General features: G+C 56.6%; 2 protein-coding genes across 3 annotated transcripts; one reads left to right on the plus strand and one right to left on the minus strand.

Annotated features, from left to right (window-relative positions):
• Positions 1 to 712: 712 nt before the first annotated feature.
• CUTA (cutA divalent cation tolerance homolog) lies at positions 713 to 11,716 on the plus strand. 2 transcript variants are annotated; one of them, XM_027687830.1, is made up of 6 exons: positions 713 to 865; positions 3,222 to 3,370; positions 6,710 to 6,769; positions 8,012 to 8,057; positions 8,302 to 8,351; positions 11,608 to 11,716. In XM_027687830.1, the coding sequence occupies exons 1-6, from the start codon at positions 785 to 787 to the stop codon at positions 11,669 to 11,671; spliced, it is 450 nt and encodes a 149-aa protein (XP_027543631.1). In that variant the 5' UTR covers positions 713 to 784; the 3' UTR covers positions 11,672 to 11,716. The 2 variants fall into 2 exon arrangements, with proteins under 2 accessions (XP_027543631.1, XP_027543632.1); XM_027687831.1 differs by lacking the exon at positions 11,608 to 11,716 and adding an exon at positions 8,869 to 9,885.
• PHF19 (PHD finger protein 19) lies at positions 10,616 to 17,739 on the minus strand. The gene is made up of 15 exons (XM_027687935.1): positions 17,716 to 17,739; positions 17,467 to 17,667; positions 17,096 to 17,177; positions 16,887 to 16,982; positions 16,695 to 16,795; positions 16,463 to 16,611; positions 16,064 to 16,159; positions 15,751 to 15,819; positions 15,164 to 15,284; positions 14,553 to 14,620; positions 14,282 to 14,452; positions 14,133 to 14,205; positions 13,777 to 13,862; positions 13,568 to 13,663; positions 10,616 to 13,267 (listed from the first exon to the last, which is right to left on the minus strand). Exons 1-15 carry the CDS (start codon positions 17,737 to 17,739, stop codon positions 12,916 to 12,918), a joined length of 1,785 nt encoding a protein of 594 aa, XP_027543736.1. The 3' UTR covers positions 10,616 to 12,915.
• Positions 17,740 to 18,791: the final 1,052 nt, after the last annotated feature.

An 18,791-nucleotide genomic window follows, 5' to 3' on the forward strand; every position in this document is an offset into this window, starting at 1 on the left:
TGGGACCTGACAGGAACCCAGCAAAGTTACAGCAGGAACACAATCAAGTTACAGCAGCAACCCAATGAAGTTATGGTGTGAGACAGAGAGCAGCGCTCGGTTCCTCCTTGCTGGAGGTTTTAGGCACAAACAACACAACAGGATTTGGCAGCTGCCTGATGGTTTCTATCCAAAGAGTACAGAGCCCTGACAACATTAAATCTGAGAAAACAACTGTTTTATGGATGGGAAATTCAAAGCAAAAGTGACAAGTGGCATCAGCAGGTCTCAGAGCATATGGGACAGCACAGGGAGAACCGAAGAGTACAGAGCCCTGACAACATTAAATCTGAGAAAATAACTGTTTTATGGATGGGAAATTCAAAGCAAAAGTGACAAGTGGCATCAGCAGGTCTCAGAGCACCAGGGACAGCACTGGAGAGAGAGATTTCCCCGGCACACGTTGGGGGGGATAATACACCCAGGGGGGTGTATTATTATTATTTGATAATACACCACCCAGGGGTTTGTCTGTCCCTGTTATGGTTGGACCCCAATTTTGGGCAATCTGTCCCCCCAGTCCCACGGGTCAGGCAGGGGCAGAGAGGGGGATGCCAAGGCTCGGGGTGGCAGGAGGGGACAGAACACTGCGCTGTCCCCTGTCCCTGCCCCAGCCCCTGGCCGGGCAGGCAGGCGGGTACCAGCCGGGGAGGAAGAGGAGGAGGAGTTAGTGCTCGCATGGGCAGCCTGCCCAGGCAGCATTCCCAGCTCGGGCAGAGCAGGTGGAGGGACGGAGGGGACGGACATGGAGTGGCTGAGCCAGCGCTGCCCGTTGCCATCCGCTGCCCAGGGCTGGTCCCGGCCAGGCCGGGGCACTTTGCTGCTGGTAAGTGGGATGGGGATGCTCTGGCACCGGGATGGGGATGGGGGAGGACACGGGTGACCCTTTGGGGACATCGACCCACACCAAACAACCATGGAAATACCTGCCTGTACCTTTGTAAGGGAACCTCTGCACGAATCCATCTCGCAGGAGGAATGTCCTCCCCGTCTCTGCCCAGAGCAAAGCAAATTTCCAAGGAGTTTTTTTTTTTCCTGCTTGCTCTCAGGAAGCTCGGGGCAAACTCAGCGTTGCCATGAGTTGTGTTTGGGTGGTGTTGTTTGTTGGGTTTTTTTTTTAACACAGTCTCATCAAAACTAGGCAGAAAGTCCTAACGTGGTGATTCTAAAGCTGTTTCTAGTTCAGCAAAGCCAAAACAAATATTGCAGAAATCTCTGAGTCTCTCTGTCATTTTGCTGTTCAGTTCTTTTCAGTGAAGTGCTTAAAATCTGACAGGGGTGTTTTCAGTTTTGTTCAATATTTTGGCAATCACGAGTTTGTTTAGTGTATCAGGCAGGAATCCTGAAGTTTCACTCCTCTTTTCCACCATCCCTTAGCAAATACAATTATTCTAAGGAAAAAAAAGGGGGTGGGAGTCTTTTATCTTTCTTTTCACAGATAAAAAGGAGGCAAACATCCCCCCGCAAAAGAGAGTGCTCATATTTGTACTAATATTCAATCATAAATGGTCCTGGGGATTTATGCACATACATCTTCCAAGAAGATTAATGATCTCCAGGCTGAACAGGTTGGATTTTTTTCCTGAGCCAGGAGCATGATTACATTTTAATCTGGAAAAATAGGTACACCAGCGTATCCCTGTTTGGCTTGTAATTCTCTGAGTAGCTCCTGGGATTTGTTGTATATTTGTTAAATGGCTTAATGGGAAAAAAGAGCACAGAAGGAGCTCTAAAAATTATTATGAGAAACCTTGTGATAACAAAGAATATTTCCTCAAATGGACTGGAAAAGAGGAGACAAGCAATAGAACACATCAGTCATTTTCCAAATGGAAAAGAGCTCTTGACTTTGTGGTGACAAGAGAGATTTTTAATTCAATCTTTAAAAAAAAAAAACAAAGAATTTGACATTGACACTGTGATGGGAGGATTTTCAGAGGACAAAGGAAGGTGGAAATGAGAAGGGAAAAGGAATACATTCTTAGTCTTATAAGCATGTTTTAATCACTGTAGCTGAACCAGGGCCAGATGCTGTTTGTGTCACAAACAAGACAAAAGACAAAGGGAGGAGCAGCTGTGAGACCCTGCGAGTGCTGCAGCCCTGCACGGCCCCATCCCTGCCTGTTCCTCAGCACTCCAGATTCCTCTCCCTCTCCAGCAGCATCCCTGCTGAGATAATGATATATTTTTATGAGTCTGTTAATGGCATGTGAGCACAAGCAGCAGCCACGGGCTTGCCAGGAATCGCAGCTAATGCACAGCAAAACCCACTTGTTGCTGTGCCCTGCCAGGCCACGGGGAGAACGGTGCTGTTTGTGCAGCCCTACAGACCTGGGATGTGCCATTAGGATTTCTGGGCCCAAAAGGATCGAATTTCACTGTTAGCATCAGGTAATTAGGATGAAATGAACTTAAAAGCTGCCTTGAAGTCTTGCCCTCCCTTGCAGGCTGTAGCATGGCTCAGGTGGGCTGCACAGCAGCCATGGCAGAGGAGAATAATCATCCTGAGAATAATCATCCTGGGCTGGCAGGGCAGGATTAAAGCTCTCCAGGTGCACAGGCTGGGGCTCTGGTCCCCTCTCAGGCTCCAGCCCAAATCTGTTTTCCATGGACACACTATGTGACACACTGCTCTTCTCCTTCCCACATCCCCAGGGAGGCAGAGGGCCCTGGCCTCCCATTTCCCAGAGGGATGGACATGCCTCACCCTTGGCACACGGCTCAAGGATGGCTGCAGGATGTGTCCTCAGCAGGGAAGATGTGCTCGGTGTGGGAGCCATTCCCTTCTTGTTCCTTTTTTTTTGCATAGAAACGTGTATTTATTCTTCTGTGGAAAACCAGTCCTGGCTGCTGGGCTGTGGCAGGGGGGTCTGTAACCCTGTTAGTCCAGGGGTGACCTCCCACAGCCGAGGTCTGGGCACCTCTGGGCTGATACAGCCTCCAAACTGCCCCTCTCCTGCCCCGAGCACTTGGCACAGCACAGGATTGTCCCCCGTGGAGTGGAATTAATCCCTTTACGAGCACGTTCTCCCCTAAATCCCAGCTGCTCACTGCAGCGTTGAAAGGAGCCTGGAAATGTCCCTCAGGCCACAGACCGTGTAAATGCTGAGTTTTCCAAAGTGCAGTGTTTCCCCTGCCACCCTCACCGGTGTTCTTCCCACCCCCTCTGGTGTCTCCTGGAGGTGCTGACGCTGGTGGTGCTGATGTACCCACTGCTCAGGGGTCTGGCCCTGCAGCTCCACTCCGCCCTCACCGGCAGCTACATCCCGGGGAGCAGCTCCATGGCCTTCATCAACTGCCTCAACGAGCAGGTTGCCAAGGATATTGCAAGGTATGGAGATGTCTCCCCTGCTCTTCTGCTTTGGTGGGTCCAAAGCTGCTCCTTGTGGAATAAAGCTTTCCCTTGTCCCTCGAGAGGATCTGCACCCCCTGTGTATTTTGCATTTCTAGGGTGGGGAGGCCCTGGCACAGGTTGCCCAGAGAAGCTGTGGCTGCCCCATCCCTGGCAGTGTCCAAGGTCAAGTTGGACAGGGCTTGGAGCAACCTCAGACAGTGGAAGGTGTCCCTCAGCATGGCAGGGATAGAATGAGATGACCTTTAAGATCCCTTCCAATCCAAACCATTCCATGGTTCTCTGATACCAGAGCATCGCTCCTTTTCACTGACACTCTTTCTGTGCCACAAACCCCCTTACCAAGAGCTGTTCTGTCTCAAAGAGAGCTGACAGTTGCCTCTGAAGTCAATGCCATGGTAACATCAAGTAATTCTCAATTTATTCCGCTGCCTCTCATTTTCAAGGCCCATTTTAAAGCCATGGCCCTGAGTCTCTGTGTCCTCAGATGGACTAAGCCCCAGCCCCTTGTTCTCTAATGTGCCACAGTTTTTCTTCTTCTCTAGAGCAGCAGACAACAAAATACCGGGAGGGGCATTTGTAAAGAGGGACAAAGCACATGCCATGCAAATACAAAAAAAGATGTCAGGAGGTCCACAACAAACACTGGTGAGGTCCCACCTGGGATCTGCACTCTGCTCACCAGAAACTTCAGGGAACGAGAGCTTTACCTCCATTTTTTTTCAATCTGTTTGAATATATGAGACACTTTGCATGATATTTTGCATGCCGAGTTTTTTTCACACATCTGTCAGTGCCTGACTCAATAGATGGTTTGTTGGAAGTCCTGAACCTGTGTTGACTGGGGAAGTGTTTATGATGGACCGTGAAGTTTCCTGCAACACCTCCTGCGCTGTTTTCCCTGCTCCCCTGCTGCCTGCCAAAAACCCTCCTGCTCCAGTAAAGTGCTCCCAGACAGTCCTTCAGGAACTGACAGGCTCCTGAAAGGGATTTTGTGTCACCTTAAATGCTGCAACTGTACTAAAAAATTCAAATAGAATTATGTCTGCGCTGCTCCGTGTCATCTAAAAAAGGGAGTAACTGTACATGGCTGGTGAAAAGAGCCTCAGTGCCTGAAAATGCCTCATCTTAACAGCTTTGCAAATATTTTCCACTCTTTGTTCCTCATCTTGCAGGGAAGGGAGAGGAAATAAATCACTCCCCATCGCTGAGATATTTGTACTTTGGTTGTGGTTTTACTGGTGGAGTAATTGTTCCTTTGTTCTGGAATTTGGATGGATGAGCCATGGTTGTAGGGGATGACACAGGGCTTTATGCTACTTTTCCCACACACCTTTTTCCTGTGCTGTTTATTCTTCCCTTGCATTGCTCAGTGCAGCACTTGCTGATGCCTCGGTCTGCAAGGGAATTTTCCACTGGTTTTAGGGAAAAAGGGTTCAAGCTTTGTGAAAGCAGAACAGCTACAGGTAGAATTCAGCACCTGAAGACCTTCTCACCTCTCCCCTGTGCCTGCTGGGGGCAGTTGACCCCCTTGGTTGGGTGTTGTGGCCACTGCCCCTCACACAACCTACCCCACACCTAACCAGCCTGTCAGCCCCCACTGCTGCCTTAGGTCTGTGCGTATCATTTCCTTTGCTTTTCTGCTTATTAATATTTAATCTGACTCAATTCCAATTCTATTGTGAGGCAAGGACAAAGAAACACACATTAAGTGCCCAACCCAAAGCTATCATGTATTATGCAGTCATTTTCCACAGATCACATTCAGCTTCTTAGGATGTTCCCCTTTCCCATGGTGGCCACTTGTTCCTGCTCAGCTCACTAGAACCAAGCTCAGGATCTCAGTTTGCTGGGGCAGAGCACCCAAATCAAAAGGCTCCTGTGCTAAAGCAACTTGCAAGTTGCAGGCAGCAAAACTGAAATGATTTGTGCCATATGTGACACGACAGTCACAGCAGGGGTGTCTCTGCTCGTGCTGCTGCAGTTTGTTGGTCTGAAGATTAACTCAAGATGCTCCACCAGCATTAAATGCCTGGAACTGCCCACACATGGTGAGAGCAAACAACCCTGAGCCTCCTCAGGCACTCTCCCCTCTGGCCATGGTCCCCTGAGCCACTAGTCCATGTCCATAATCTTTGTCTGTAAAGATTAAACCCCATCCCAGGAGTTATCCGTGTCCAGGCACTGGTTCTCCAGTGAACTTCTGGAGTGGCAAGATATTGTAGGATCATTGGGAGGGGTTGCTTTCCTCCCAGCAAAGAGCTCCTTAGAGTCTGTTTGTAGTCTTCTCCAGGTTGTACCATACCTTGAATGTAAGGATAAAAAAACTTTAACTTACAACATTCTGGAGAGAGTTTTGAATTGGAGCAGTAATTACTTGGAATGGGTTTAGCTCTTTACCTCACCAAGAGTAAATTTTTGCAGGTTGTTGAATGAAGCCCTCCAATATCTGATAACTAATGTCTCTTCTGCAGTTGAGGGTCCTCTAGAAGTTAAATGTTGCACTGCCAAAGCCCTTGGTACAAAGTAGTTCCTGGGGAGGTCAGTGTTAAAGAAAACCAAAGGTGAGGTCACTGAGTGCCCCAAAGGACGTCCCTGCAAGGGCTGGGGCTGCATCTCCCTGAGAAGGGCCAGGCATTGCTGTGGTCACAAAACACATCATTTGCCCCTTTCTTCTAAAAATCCACCCTGAGGTTGCTTCAGTACTCTCTAATCACTGAAATATCACTTCTGCTGGCAGAGCCAGGCAGCTCTGCAATAACAAACCAGCCCACAAGTAACGGAGGCAGCCGGAGGGAAGGAATTTGTTTGGGCTTCAGATTTCTAGGACATTTTGGGTAGAAAAACCTTGATGTTGTTAATTTAACAAGATCCACATTGAGGCTGCTCTGTGAGGAAGAGGCACAGTTTGACAGTGTAAATACATGAGTTGGAGACAAACCCCTTCCCGTCCATCCCAGCCCCGGTTCTTGTGGCCCCATGGCTCAGTCCCTGTCCTGGTGTCCCCACAGCCAGGGGGGCACAGGGATGACAGTGGGCAGGGTCCTGGCACCACCCAGGCCAGGAGAAACACCCAACCTTCCTTCTTGGCACAGAGGGACAGCAGGGAGGATCCCAGAACCCTGTCAGGAGGGCCTGAGCTGAAGCAGCTCCAGTTGAAGGTCACCTTTGCCTCACCTTTCTCAGGGTAATAAGTAACCCAAAATTCCATGTCTCCTTATGTAACAGCTGCTGGTGGCAGTCCAGGGCAGCATGAGGGAATATCTGGGGTTGGGCACTCAGCTGGGCTGGCACTGACTCCCCTCCTGTCTCCCCCAGGGCCATCATGGATAAGAAGCTGGCTGCCCAGGTGAACATCCTGCCCAAGAGCTCGGCCTTGTAAGTTGGGCTCAACATTCCCCAGTGGAGGAGGCAAACCCAGGCTCTCCCAGGAGGAAAGGAGGAGGTGGACACCCCATGGCCCTGGGCAGAGGAGGCAGTTTCCAGAAGGCTGCTGGGTCTGTTTGTTGGTGCAGATGGGGGAGAGGAGCCTCCCGGTGCTCCAGGCTTATTAAGGAGTGCAGATGCTCCAACTGCCCGTGGGGACCATTTGTTTATTGGTTACTTGGCTACAGGGAGATCCAGCAATCTAGGATTTATGGTCCTGAGGACATGGTGCCTGTTATTAGAGGCTCTAAAAAGAAGCCCAGAGAGGGACCAGAAAAGGCCTTTACAATCTTAAGCAGCACTTTCAGGAAGGAAGGAAGACCAGTGTCTTTGACCTTGAAACACAACCTGCTCTGCAGGTGCCCTCAGCCGTCCACACAAAGGGATTGCACTTGTTAGAGGGGTTAAAGAGCAAAGCCCGAAACCAGATTTTTCCTCGTAGGAACACCCTGGCCCTGCCAGAAGAGGGGAGCAGATCCCACCTCAACCTCCCTGCCGGAGGGGTCCTCACAGTGCACCCCTCAGGCTCTCCCATAGCCAGGCAGAGGCTGCTGAATTAGGGCAAACCCAATGATAACCTTCTTCCCCTCATCCTTCACTCCCCATGGGCCCCAACAGCCCGAGCTGAGTTGCTCCTGCACAGCCCTGGCTGCTCCAGCTGGTTTCTGCTCCGGGCCCTGCTCGGGAGACACCGCGACGCCTCCGAGTCCTCCCGGCGCAGGAGCCCAGCACGCAGATGAAATCACCACGGCCTTCTGGCAGTGCTTGCAAAGGTCATCTCTGACTCATGAGAAGTGCATCTCCTCTCCTGCAGGGAAGGAGGGGAGGAAAGTGGGATGCTGCCGTGTTTTATGCTCCCAAGCACGATCCCTGCAGGCGCCGTCCCCCGGCCGCTGCTCAGGGCAGGGCCACCCCCGCAGCCCCCCACGGACACCCCAGTCCTGGTAAATTTGCCCTGGCATCCCCCCTGGGCAGCTCTCTGGAGGCTGGCACAGCCAAGGAGTCTCTGGTCCATAAATTTGGGGTGCTCAGTCGCGTGCTCAGCAGTTTTGGGGCCAGCGATGCTTCTTGAGTCACTTTGTAAAGAAACGGCCACGTGCAGAAAGCACCAAGCAGGGAAAATAACCCCTGGAGGGCCTGGCAGGGCTGCAGGCAGAGCTGTATCTGCTGATGCTTCTTTTCTTTCAAATCCAGGTATTTCTGGAAAGGGGAACTGGAAGAATCCACTGAAATTTTGCTGGTAAGTGATCGTTCCCCACCTCACAAAATGCCCGTCACAAATGGCCCCAGCAGGAAAGGGCTGCAGGGAGGTTTGGGGAGGGTGGCACCAACCTGCCCGTGGTTTGGAATGTACCCAGGGATCCCAAACACCTGTCTGTGGGCATGGCAGTGCTGGCTGGGAGCAGTGGAACTGCAGGTGCAGGATCTCTCTGTCCCTTTCCAATCTCCCTTGGGTTCTGTTTTGGTGTTTTTACTCTCCACAGATAGTGAAAACCAGGACGTCCAAAATAGGGGAATTGTCCAACTATGTCAGGTGAGGCTCTGGCTCTGGGAGACTGGGTATCCAATCCAAGGTAGGCTGTCCTCTCCTGCTCGGGTTTGGGAGTTCCTTGAGCCCCTTCCCACCCAGGGTGTGGTGAAGTGCTCCCACTGTACCTGTGAGCCAGAAAAACCCAGAGGTGGCAGCAGCAAAAAAGAAAAGGTTGGCAGAAATACCAACTGTTGGGCTTCAACCAGCCCCTCCATGCTGGATACGAGGAGGGATCCCCCTTCTCCTCACACAGGTTATTCCCTGGCAGGATTTCCTGTGCTCCCCAAGCCCCGAGGGGCGAGCACAGCCAGCTTTGGGCCAGACCCCCGGCGCTGGGCTGCTGCCTGTGGTAAACCCCAAACTCAAAGCGAAATTCCCACATGGCAAAAAGAAGCTGCGGGTGCTTTGAAGTCCGTGGGGAGCGCGGGGCAGGGCTGGGATGAGCGGCTGGGAGCCGAGAGCTCGGCTTCCTGTGCCGAGCTGTGCTGACACTGCTCCTCCGCGGCTGTTTCCACTTTAGATCCATCCATCCCTTTGAAATCCCCGAGATCATCAGCCTGCCTATTGACCAAGGAAACCCTCTCTACCTCAAATGGATCGAGGAAAACGTCCCACGGGACTGACTGGAAAGGTCACCTCAGTTTTGGGAGACTGGGTGGGCCCTGCTGAGCCACGCGGGTCTCCCTGGGCAGGCAGGACCTACCTGCGAGGAGGCAGCTTCTGCCTTCTTAGGTTTGCTGTAACACGGGAGTTTGGGATTGGGAATTTCATTTGCTCTGGAAACATCCCCTCCTTGGCCTGACCAGGGAGCACTGAGCAGCCCAGAGCTGGTGCAGGCTGAAGAGGGAAAGGCCCTGCACCGTTGCGGATGAGGAAACAGAGATGCTCGTGTCAGGACGCTGCAGCATTTGGGGGCTCTTTCAGGCTGCCAGCAGCAAATTCCCTATGGAAGCCATGGCCTGGCAGCCCCTCCAGTTCCATGTGTGCCCACAGCCAGTGCCTGAACCCTGCCTGGCCCCCCTGTTCCCCCACAGCGGCGTTCCCAGCATCCTGCCCCGCTCTGCCTCCCGCTTCCCCAGCCCCGAGGCAGCAGGATGTGGCCGGGCACCCCGCGACGTGCGGCTCCCGCCCTCTCCCGCTGTCAGGAAACGTGCTGCTGGAGTCTCACAGGATCCAAGGAAGCAGCAAACTCCAGCAGATGCCGCAAGGAACTACCAGGAGCCACAAGCAGCACAGATGTGACCCTGCCATGGAGCTGGGATGAACTGTGGGGAGCTGGGATGAGCTGGGGAGAGCTGGAATGAGCTGGGCAACTTCCATGGCCAGTCCAGGGAACCCAAGTGCCAACAGGACCAGGACATTGCCCCAGTCCTGCATCCCTTACCCCAGCCCTGCATTCCTTACCCAGCCTGAACGGTGGCTTTTTGCCCAGGCCAAGCTTAACCTTGTAAAAAGATGCTCATTAATAGTTTAGTGGGACTTATAGAATATTGAGGATTTATGTGACTGGGAAGGGAATAAGCAGCAGCGTTTCTTACCTGGGCAGGCTCAGGTGTGGTCACAGTTTGCTGTGTGGTGTCCTCAGTGAGCTGGGCAGGAGGAAAGGCCTGTCCTGGGCTTGCAGTGACTCTCTCCAGACCAGTGCTGACAGATACTCCCACCTGGCTCATTCCAGGTCCCTGGAGAAGAAATCCAGGGCATTCTGCAGGCACTGGGAGCTGTGCCTGTGGGCTTGTGTGGCCCCATCAGCCATGAGAGGAAGCAGAAGGAAGGCTCACGGGGGCAGGAAAGAGAAGCCAAGAGGAAAAATGGTCTGAGCTCTGAGAGGAGGAAACTTGGCAGTGCCAAATGTGAAGGAACAGGGCACCAGCAAGGCCCCTTGTCTGGCAAAAAGGAACAGAGCACATGAAGGCAGCACCACCCCCCCAGACCTGCACCGCACCCAAAGCTAAGCTTTGTTTAGCCCTGTCAGGGCTACGTGTGCAATGGGCCAGTTTTAGGCTAAGATTAAGTGGATGGGGCCATTTGGGACCTCACCAATGAAGGCAGCCCCTCTCTACAAAACCCATCCCTGCAAGGAGTGTCCCTGTCCCCTGCTGTTCCCTCACTGCCCACCCTCATCCCTTCCCACCCTTCTGTCCCTGTGCTTCCCAGCAGCACCTCCCAGGGGAGGACACCCCTCACCTGACACAGAACATGACCCAGCAGCACCATGGTGGGCACTGGGCATCCCCCCAAGAGCCCAAACCCAATAATCCTCACAACACAAAATAAAAGTGTTGTAAAAAAAAAAAAAGGACTTTTTAATTGTACATCAGAACATCAGACATATTAATTACAACTTGGGTATAACGAGAGTTGGTTATTACAAGCAGCAACCTGAACTCAGAAATCAGAAGGTGCACAGAGTCGTTATAATCTCTATTACAGCGAATGCAAAATATACTCTGCAACAAAAATACTTTTAAAGGCTCCACATTCAATTCTCTGCAAGAAGCCAGGAGGGAATGAGAAGGAACAGGGAGGAACCAGAGCCACATCTTGTGGGTGCTGCCATGACTGTGATGCCCATTGGCACATCCCGCAGGAATGACCCTGCTCGGCCCTGGCACAGCCCTTGGCAGGGGCTCCACAGGCACAGGGCTCCAGAGGCACTCGAGGAAGGGAAATATTTTAAGTGATCCTTTGGTGACAAAGCCAAGGCAGGACCGGGAGTGATCCAGCTGCTGGACCCCTCCCTGCCAGGGATGGGGGTCCTGGTAACACATATCCCTAAAGGACGGGGTCCCTCCGGAGATGGTCCCCTCTGGATGAGCCGGGATGCAGACCCTGAGGGTGCCAAGCTCTGCTCCCCAAGGCACATCTGACCCCTCAGCCCAAACCATCCCATGGCTGGGAGCTGCACAGAACCTCCTCTCCCAAACCTGTCCCTGCACAAGGGGCCAACAGCTTCTCCCCCAAGCACAGCACCGGGCACACGGCCCTGGGCAGCCCCAAGGAAGGAGTGACAATGCTTTGACCCAGAGCCAGACACTCAGGCTCCTTCTCCAGGCACTGAACCAGCTCCTGCCTGGCCCAAACCACATCCCAGGCTGCAGAGAAGCTGCTGCACCACAGCACGGGTATCCCACTATGTTATTTCAGCAGTAGCTGCAGCAGAAGTTTACTTTCAAGGACCACACTTTGGCCTCTGGTTTGCAAAGGCCGCCTGGCCTCTCATGCCAACTACACTGAGGAATTTTTTTACATACTTTTTCAGTAAAACAACCTTTTCAATTCACCCTCTGGTCAGCAGATCCCACAAGCACAGGCATGGACAGTGATGGGGCTGCAGGACAGGATCTGCTGATGGAGCAAGAGCACCCAGCCCACCCTGCATCACCCACCCTCCATCCCATGGGACAGCCATGGTGGGATGGCGGAGAGACGAGGAGGACAACATTAAAAATATATATATATATATCTCTTAAGAAAAAAAAAATCTAACAAATATATCTGATATTAGAATCTTTTTTAAAAAGCCAACTGCTTTGCTCCTGCCCAACCTGGCAGTATTGCTTTGTTAGAGGAGGGGACTGCTCCTTCTCTCCTGCAGACAAATCAACCCCACGTGTTCACAAACATCAACTGCTCTCCAGTGAGGCACTGGCACAACCCCCTCCACATGTCCCCACTGTCCTCTTCAGCCTTTTTGGTTTGTCTGCTGGTTTGGCACATTCAGGGTGAAGGCTCCTGTGAGAACAAAGGCCTCGGGCTCCAGTCTGTGAAGTGCCCGTGGTGGCTTTAAGGCAAAGGAGGATGTTTTGGCCAATCTCTTCCAGGCTCATGATTGTCAGAACAGGGAAATGAAGCTGGTGCAGCATCACAGGCAGTCCGGGTTGTGAGATGAGAGCAGCCACCTATGCCTGCCCTGGGGGCATGAAAGCTACATGTGGGCTGTTTACTCCCCTCATTTAAAACTATATTCCTTTAACAAATGGATTTAGGATGAGGCAGAAAACCCCAAGGGTCACCCCTCATTTCCCATAGGCACAGTGAGGGGCTGTGAAAGCACTGGGGTGAGGGGGGGCTTTGTGCTTTGGCACCAGGACCCCCTCAAGGCTGCTCTGTAAGGCTGGGACACAGGGATAAGTCAGGCTTTGATGTCCATCTGTGCGAGCAGGTTGTGGGGTGTCCCCCGAAGTGGCTTCCCCAGCTGTGCCAGGGGGACCCTTCTGGAAGGGCCAGAGCCACCCACTGCTCTTACCACCACCGTGATGGTGCCTTGGGCTCAGCCAAAAGCTCCACCAGGAGAGTGTGGCTGGGCCACACTCACAGCCAGGAAAACAACTGGCCAAGAAACTAAAAATTGTTAAAATTAAAAAAAAAAAAAAAAAAAGAGTGTCAAGGCTTCAAGTTCCATTCCTGGGCAGCACCACCGGCGGTGCCAGCATGGGCGCTGCCTCCACCCGCAGAGGCTCCTGGTGGGGGGAAACCAGCACCCTCCTCTGCCTCGAGGCCAGGGCTTCCCCATCACCCTGATCTCCTCTGGCTTGGCTCCGGGAGAGGTCTCAGGGCCAGGCAGGGCTCAGTAGGGGGTCGTGCCTTCCCACTCCACCAGGTACTGCACCTTCCCCTCCAGCGTCACCCGCCGCGCCAGCACCTGGTACTTCTCCCCGCAGACCAGGCGGCCCGCGGCCCCGAAGTAGCTGCTGATGGACGACTTGAGGTGGGAGAGCGACGAGTCGTCCTCGCTGATGCTCTCGAAGGTGTGGCTGTCGATGCCGTCGTCGGGGCGCTCGGGGCCGCCCGGGGCCTCGCTGCCCTCGGGGGTGCCCAGGGCCGGGCGCCCGCCCCCGTCCCCTCCCCTGCGCTTCGCCCCCGCCGAGCCGTACGCTGGCACTGCCAGCTTGCGCTTGCGGCTGCCCACGGTCCTCTGGCTGCCAGGGAGGGACAGAGGAGGGTGAGGGCAGCACCCTCACCCCATGCCCTGCCCCACACCATGCCAGGAATTTGGGGGAGCCCAGCAAGGACTGAGGGCCCTGACCCTGCACGCCCAGCAAAGCAGGGCCGCTCTGGGACCACCAGCCCGGTTTGGGACATGGGGAGTGAAGGTTCCCCAACGTGGGACATCCCTGTGCCAGGACACGAGGGTGCTGTGGGGGGAGAGGGCAGCCCCTTGCCCTCCTGGCCGTGCCACTGGGACCCCTCTGGGAGGGGGCAAAGGGCACAGCCCTCACCTGGACTCATAGGAGAGGCTCGTGGTGGCCGAGCCTGAGGTGCTGGCGGCATCCGTGGAGTCCACGTCTGATAGGAATGTCTGTCCTGAGCTGGCACTGGGGATGGGATAGGATAGGATGGGATGGGATAGGATGGGATGCAGTGTCAGCCCCAGCCTGGCACAAGCAGCACCCCTGGCCCCCCACGCCCCCGGCCCAGCCCCACGGACCTTTTCAGGCTCTGGATCTCATCCAGCGTGAAGTCGAAGATGCTGGCCAGGTGGTGGTTGGTGCTCCAGGCAGAGGTGAAGTCACTCTGTGTCACAAAAACAAGCTCACTCGTCACTGCCTGGCAGAGGGGTGCTGCCTGTGCCCTCCACATTGGCACCACCACCCTCCTGCCCGTGGCCCCGCCGCCCCAGAAAGCATTCCATGCCAAGCCAACTTCCCAGGGGGAGAGGCAGGGGCTCTCCCTGCCCGCAGGAGCGGGGAAACCTTGCAGGGAGCCTCAGGACGGGGTTGCAGGGATCCTGCTCATCTGCCAAATCCCAGGACAGTTGCACAGAGGAGGGGGAGAAGGACTCACGCTGGGAATGGCGTCCTCCAGCAGGAACTTGGCCCTCTTGCGCTTCGCCGCTCGCCGCTTGTGCTGCTGCAGCCTGCAGAGAGGGGCATGAGGGGCAGCGGGCACAGGGCACTGCTGCAGGGGGTGCCTGGGCAGCTGTGGCCACTCACCCATCCTTGTGGACACATCTGCTTTTCCCCCTCTTCTTCAGCTCGCAGGAGCCGCCCTCGCCCTCGCCGGGGCCCTTCTCCGGCAGCACCTTGGTGGGGGGGTTCGGCGGGACGCGGATCCGCAGGCGGAAGATGCATTTCTTCTTTTTGATCTCCTTCCCGCACAGAAACCTGGAGGGGAGGGAACAGCCCTCAGCACGGGGGTGGGGGGAGAGGGCACAGGAGCATCCTGTATCCTGCATCCCAGCCTGTCCCCTCGCCCGGGACTCACCTGCTCTTGTAGCTGTTGAGGGCGTTGAGGAGGTGGGGGCCACGCTCCGACACGGGGGTGCCCGTGAGCTGTGGGAGAGGGGGGGTCAGGAGGGCTTGGCACCCTCTGGGGTTATACAAAGTCCAAACAGATGGGGGAACCCAAACTCAGGGTTTCAGCTCCTGCCCAAGGCTGGGGAGGGAAGGATGCCAAGGCCCAGAGCTGCCTGGGTTTGGCACCTCCAGGGAGCCGACCCATCCCACTGCAGGCACGGGCTCCCAACACACCTCGGTGTTCGTGCTCCTCCCGGCTCGGCTCCAACTGGGAAACGTGTCAGCTCTGACACCCCAACAAGGGCAATCCCAGCCCAGAGGAAGGTGATTAAGCTCATTTGGAGCAGGAACCACCCATCCCAAGTGCTGAAGGAGCTGGGGTTTGGCAGAGGTGCCCAAGCTCGGTAGCAGGGGGCTGCTGGCACAGTGGCACTGCTAACACATGGGCATGTCCCTTCCCACTCTTCACCCCCTGCCCACTTCAGCCCCAGGAAAAGGCTCTGCCCAGCTCAGGGGTCCCACCCTCCACCACAGACACTGCCCTCTGGGACACTCTGCTCTGCCACTGTGTGTTTGTACCTTCCCGAGCTGCAGCGGATCCCAGTGGTGGTTCACGAAGGCCAAAATCTCCTCAAAGTCAAAGTACTTCTTCTTGCTCTGCACACCCAGGTTGTAGAGGGCGAGATGGACGACATCCACCCTGCAGCCAAGGGGGGCAGAGGGTCAGCAGCCCACCCTCTCCCCACAGGACAGTACCCACCGTGATTCCCTGCTCTACCAGTGCTGCTCAAGCTCCCAGGTTTTCCCAAAACCCACCACTGGAACCTGGGACCATTTCCACATCTCACAGGGGAAGCAACCCAGCCCAGAGGTGCATCCTGGGGGATGCTACAGCCAAGACAGCATCCCTGGAGCTTTGGGAAGGGGGGGTACAATGCCTGCAGCTGAGGGGAACCCCAAATATAGAATCCTAGAATGGTTTGGGTTGGAAGGGATCTTAAAGATCATCCAGTTCCAACCCCCTGCCATGGGCAGGGACACCTTCCACTAGACCAGGGTGCTCTCAGGCCCATCCAGCCTGGTCCCAAACACCTCCAGGGATCAGCCAGCCCAGTGCCCCCTGGCCACCCTGGCACATCCCAGAGGAGCCAGGGCCTGTTTCTTACCATCTCAAGGGCAGGCGCTTGATGTACTCAGGTCCCTGGTTACACACGGAGCAGAAAAACACGTAGAACCTGGAAAACAGCAGGGAGAGAGAGTGCTGGGAGTGGGAGTCACTTCCACAGCCACGCAGGGCCTGGGGATGGGTCAGGGTGGGACAGTGCTCCGGGTGCCAACAGCGACAGCACAGCTGGGAGTGGGGCTCTGCAGGACAGGGCCACCCGCCTGCCCTGGGGTGGCTGGTCCATGTCAGTGCCAGGTGGATCAGGGAGGTACAGCTGGGGATGTGTCCCCCCTCTAGAGCCAAAGGGGACGTACCGGTCTCCGAACATCATGGGGTCACTGAGGCACTGGGTACAGGCTTCGTGGAACCATTGCCGGCAGCGGTAGCACTGCAGCATCTTCAGGTACCACCTGGGCACAGGAGGAAGGTGACAGTGAGGGCAGCATGTGGCAGCCACCACCCCCAGCCCCCTCCCAGGCACAGACCCTGCAGCCAGGGAGAGGAAGTCTGTCCCTAACTTGTATTTCCTGAAGCCCCAGGGGTGGGTGCAGACAGTGCCTCTGGAGCGTGCGGAGACCCGGATGGCAGAGGCAGCACGGACAGCAAAGCTGCTGGCCCAGGGCAGTGCCCTGCAAGCTGGGGGCTTCTCTCCTGGGGTAAAACATCCCCACCCTCATCTTTTCCCCACAAAACCAATCGTGGCAGGCGCTTACTCTCCGGGGCCCCCGCAGTAGCAGTAGCACTGCTGCTGGTTGGTCCGGTGAGGGGAGTCCCACTCCAGCAGCTCGGGGTTGTAGGACAGCACCATCTTCACAGCTTGCAGCGTCCTGGCAATGGCTCCCTTCTTCAGGGCACCCCCTTTCTGCGAGGGATCGAGCGGGATGGGGTCAGCACAGACACACCCTGCCCCGCCGTGCCCCCCCAGCCCCGGGCAGCCCCGCTCACCCGCACGGCCAGGGCGAAGATGCAGCGGCGGCAGAACCACGGCGTCCCCAGGGGGCCCTCGCTGCCGCTCGCCACCGGGATGTGGCACTGCTGGTGATAACCTGCAGGAGGGCTCCATGTCAGTGCCACGGGGCTGGACAGACCCCTCAGGGTGGGACGGGGCAGAGCCCGGGGTGATGTGCCCACACTCACCCAGCCCGCACTTCCCGCAGATGAGGATTTCGTTCCTGGGGCCAGACGTCTTCCCCAGGCAGATGCTGCACTTGGGCTCCTCCCCGGGGACACCGGCTGCGGGACAGGGAGGGCAGAGCCGGAGATGCACGAGGCACAGCCACGTCCCTGCGGTGCTGGGAAGGGTCCCACAGCACGGCAGTGGGAAGGGAGGATGGGGCAACACTCACCATGCTGGATGTCCTTCCAGAGGACCCAGTACTTGGAGTTGTCCTCAAACGTGACGAGGCAGCTCTGCTTGGAGCCACTCACCTGCAGGAACGAGCAGGAAGAACCACGGTGTCTCAGTTCCCATTCCCAGCACTTCCTTGTTTTCCCTGGTGACTGATCCTGTCTCTCGGGGGTACAGGAAGTCAGGTTTGGGACGCGACACCCCAGGGCAGGACATCAACCCAAAAACACCCCTCTGACCAAGAGCACTTTGCAGCCTAAGTCAGAACCCCTTGAGCCATGAACTGACCCAGGCAATGGCACTGGCACCACTTCAGGTGCTCCGGTTACCCTCTGGGTGCCCCCGTTACCCTCTGGGTGCCCCCGTTACCCTCTTGATCTTGCCCAGGTAGTAGAGCCCGTCGGTCCAGCGGCACAGCACGTACTGCCCCTCCGTCAGCCGGACCATGAGCTCCCGGCAGCCGCTGCCCCTCCGCGCTGAGCCGGCGCCCGGAGCCTGCTGGACGCGGCCGGAGGCCGCATAGACATCCCGGATGAGGGGGCTGAGCTTGGCGGGCTCCATCAGCAGCACCTGGACGGGACACACAAGCTGTCACCCGCCCTCGCGATGCGACACAACGAGCCCATCAGCCGAGCGCAGCATCCCTAAGAGTTTTGCCTGGGAGGACCAAGCCCCAGCTTCAGCCCCACCAGCAGGGGCTCGGGACCTCCAAAACGAAGTGCCGATGAGACGGGTCCTTTCCGTGAAATCCAGGGAGCAGCCAAAATCTTTGCTACTGGTAAGCAAGAGGGAATTAGGGAATTAACCCCCGACAGTCCCGGCTCCCACAGCACTGAGCCACCCGGCCGGGCAGCACCGGGACACACGGCTCGGTTTTGGGAAGGGGCACGTGAGGGACAAAAGTTTTAAATCCGCTGCGATTTTTAAATCACAAATTCCAAGCAGTTTTGCGGAGTCCCAAACCACCGGGAGTGCTGCGGGAGCAGGGATGTGCCAGCACCACCCAGGTGGCCCAGTGACACCACCACGAGGTTGGGGGTGCAGGCGGTGAAGGAGCAGAGCTGCGATCCCAACAGACACCACGGAAACGACCGGAGAGGGACTTTTCTCCCCTCCGCGCTCCCGTCACGGCCACACACGTGGCCTCGTGGCAGCACGCGTGGCCCCGCGCCGCGGACCTCCACCCGACCCCCCCTCCGCGCAGACCCCGCTATCCATGAGAACCCTCCCGATCTGGGATCATCCCGGGATGGGCAGCGGGATCCCAGTCCCGGCAGAGCCCCGCGCTCCCGGGGCAGCGGCGCCGCACCACGAGCCGCGACCCGTCCGGGCAGCGGCACCGCCGGGTCCCCGCGCGGGAGCGGCTCCGAGCGCGGCGGCGGCTCCGCTCCCGTCCCGGGGCTGCCCCCGCTGCCCGCGAGGCTCCCCCCGCTCTGCCCGCGGACACGTGTGGCAGCGCCCACGCCGCCCCCGTGCCGGGCGGGCAGCGGGACCGAGCGGCGGCCGGAGGTTCCCGGGCGGGTCCCCCCCGTGCCCCGGCGGCACCTGCCGGGGGGTCCCCGCGGGCAGCCCCGAGCGGCGGCCGCGGCCCCGCCGCCATTGGCTCATTCAAAGGCGGCCGCGGCGCCGTCTGTCCGCCCGCCCGCCTCCCCGCCCGTCCGTCCGTCCGTCCGTGCGCCCGTCCCGCCCGATGC

This window comes from Neopelma chrysocephalum, unplaced genomic scaffold (assembly GCF_003984885.1).
Source record: "Neopelma chrysocephalum unplaced genomic scaffold, ASM398488v2 Primary Assembly neopelma1_74, whole genome shotgun sequence".
NCBI lineage: Eukaryota > Metazoa > Chordata > Aves > Passeriformes > Pipridae > Neopelma > Neopelma chrysocephalum.

What these genes read in the sequence shown, in the direction of transcription:
- PHF19 (XM_027687935.1), bottom strand. Translation starts at nt 17,739, where the DNA reads ATGCTGCGCTCGGCTGATGGGCTC. An exon ending in AGATGTGTCCACAAGGATGG is followed by an intron (nt 14,206 to 14,281) that starts GTGAGTGGCCAC and finishes CCCTCTCTGCAG; the next exon opens with GCTGCAGCAGCACAAGCGGC. An exon ending in TGGAGGACGCCATTCCCAGC is followed by an intron (nt 13,863 to 14,132) that starts GTGAGTCCTTCT and finishes TTTGTGACACAG; the next exon opens with AGTGACTTCACCTCTGCCTG.
- CUTA (XM_027687831.1), top strand. Translation starts at nt 785, where the DNA reads ATGGAGTGGCTGAGCCAGCGCTGCCCGTTGCCATCCGCTGCCCAGGGC. An exon ending in GTTGCCAAGGATATTGCAAG is followed by an intron (nt 3,371 to 6,709) that starts GTATGGAGATGT and finishes TGTCTCCCCCAG; the next exon opens with GGCCATCATGGATAAGAAGC. An exon ending in AATCCACTGAAATTTTGCTG is followed by an intron (nt 8,058 to 8,301) that starts GTAAGTGATCGT and finishes TACTCTCCACAG; the next exon opens with ATAGTGAAAACCAGGACGTC.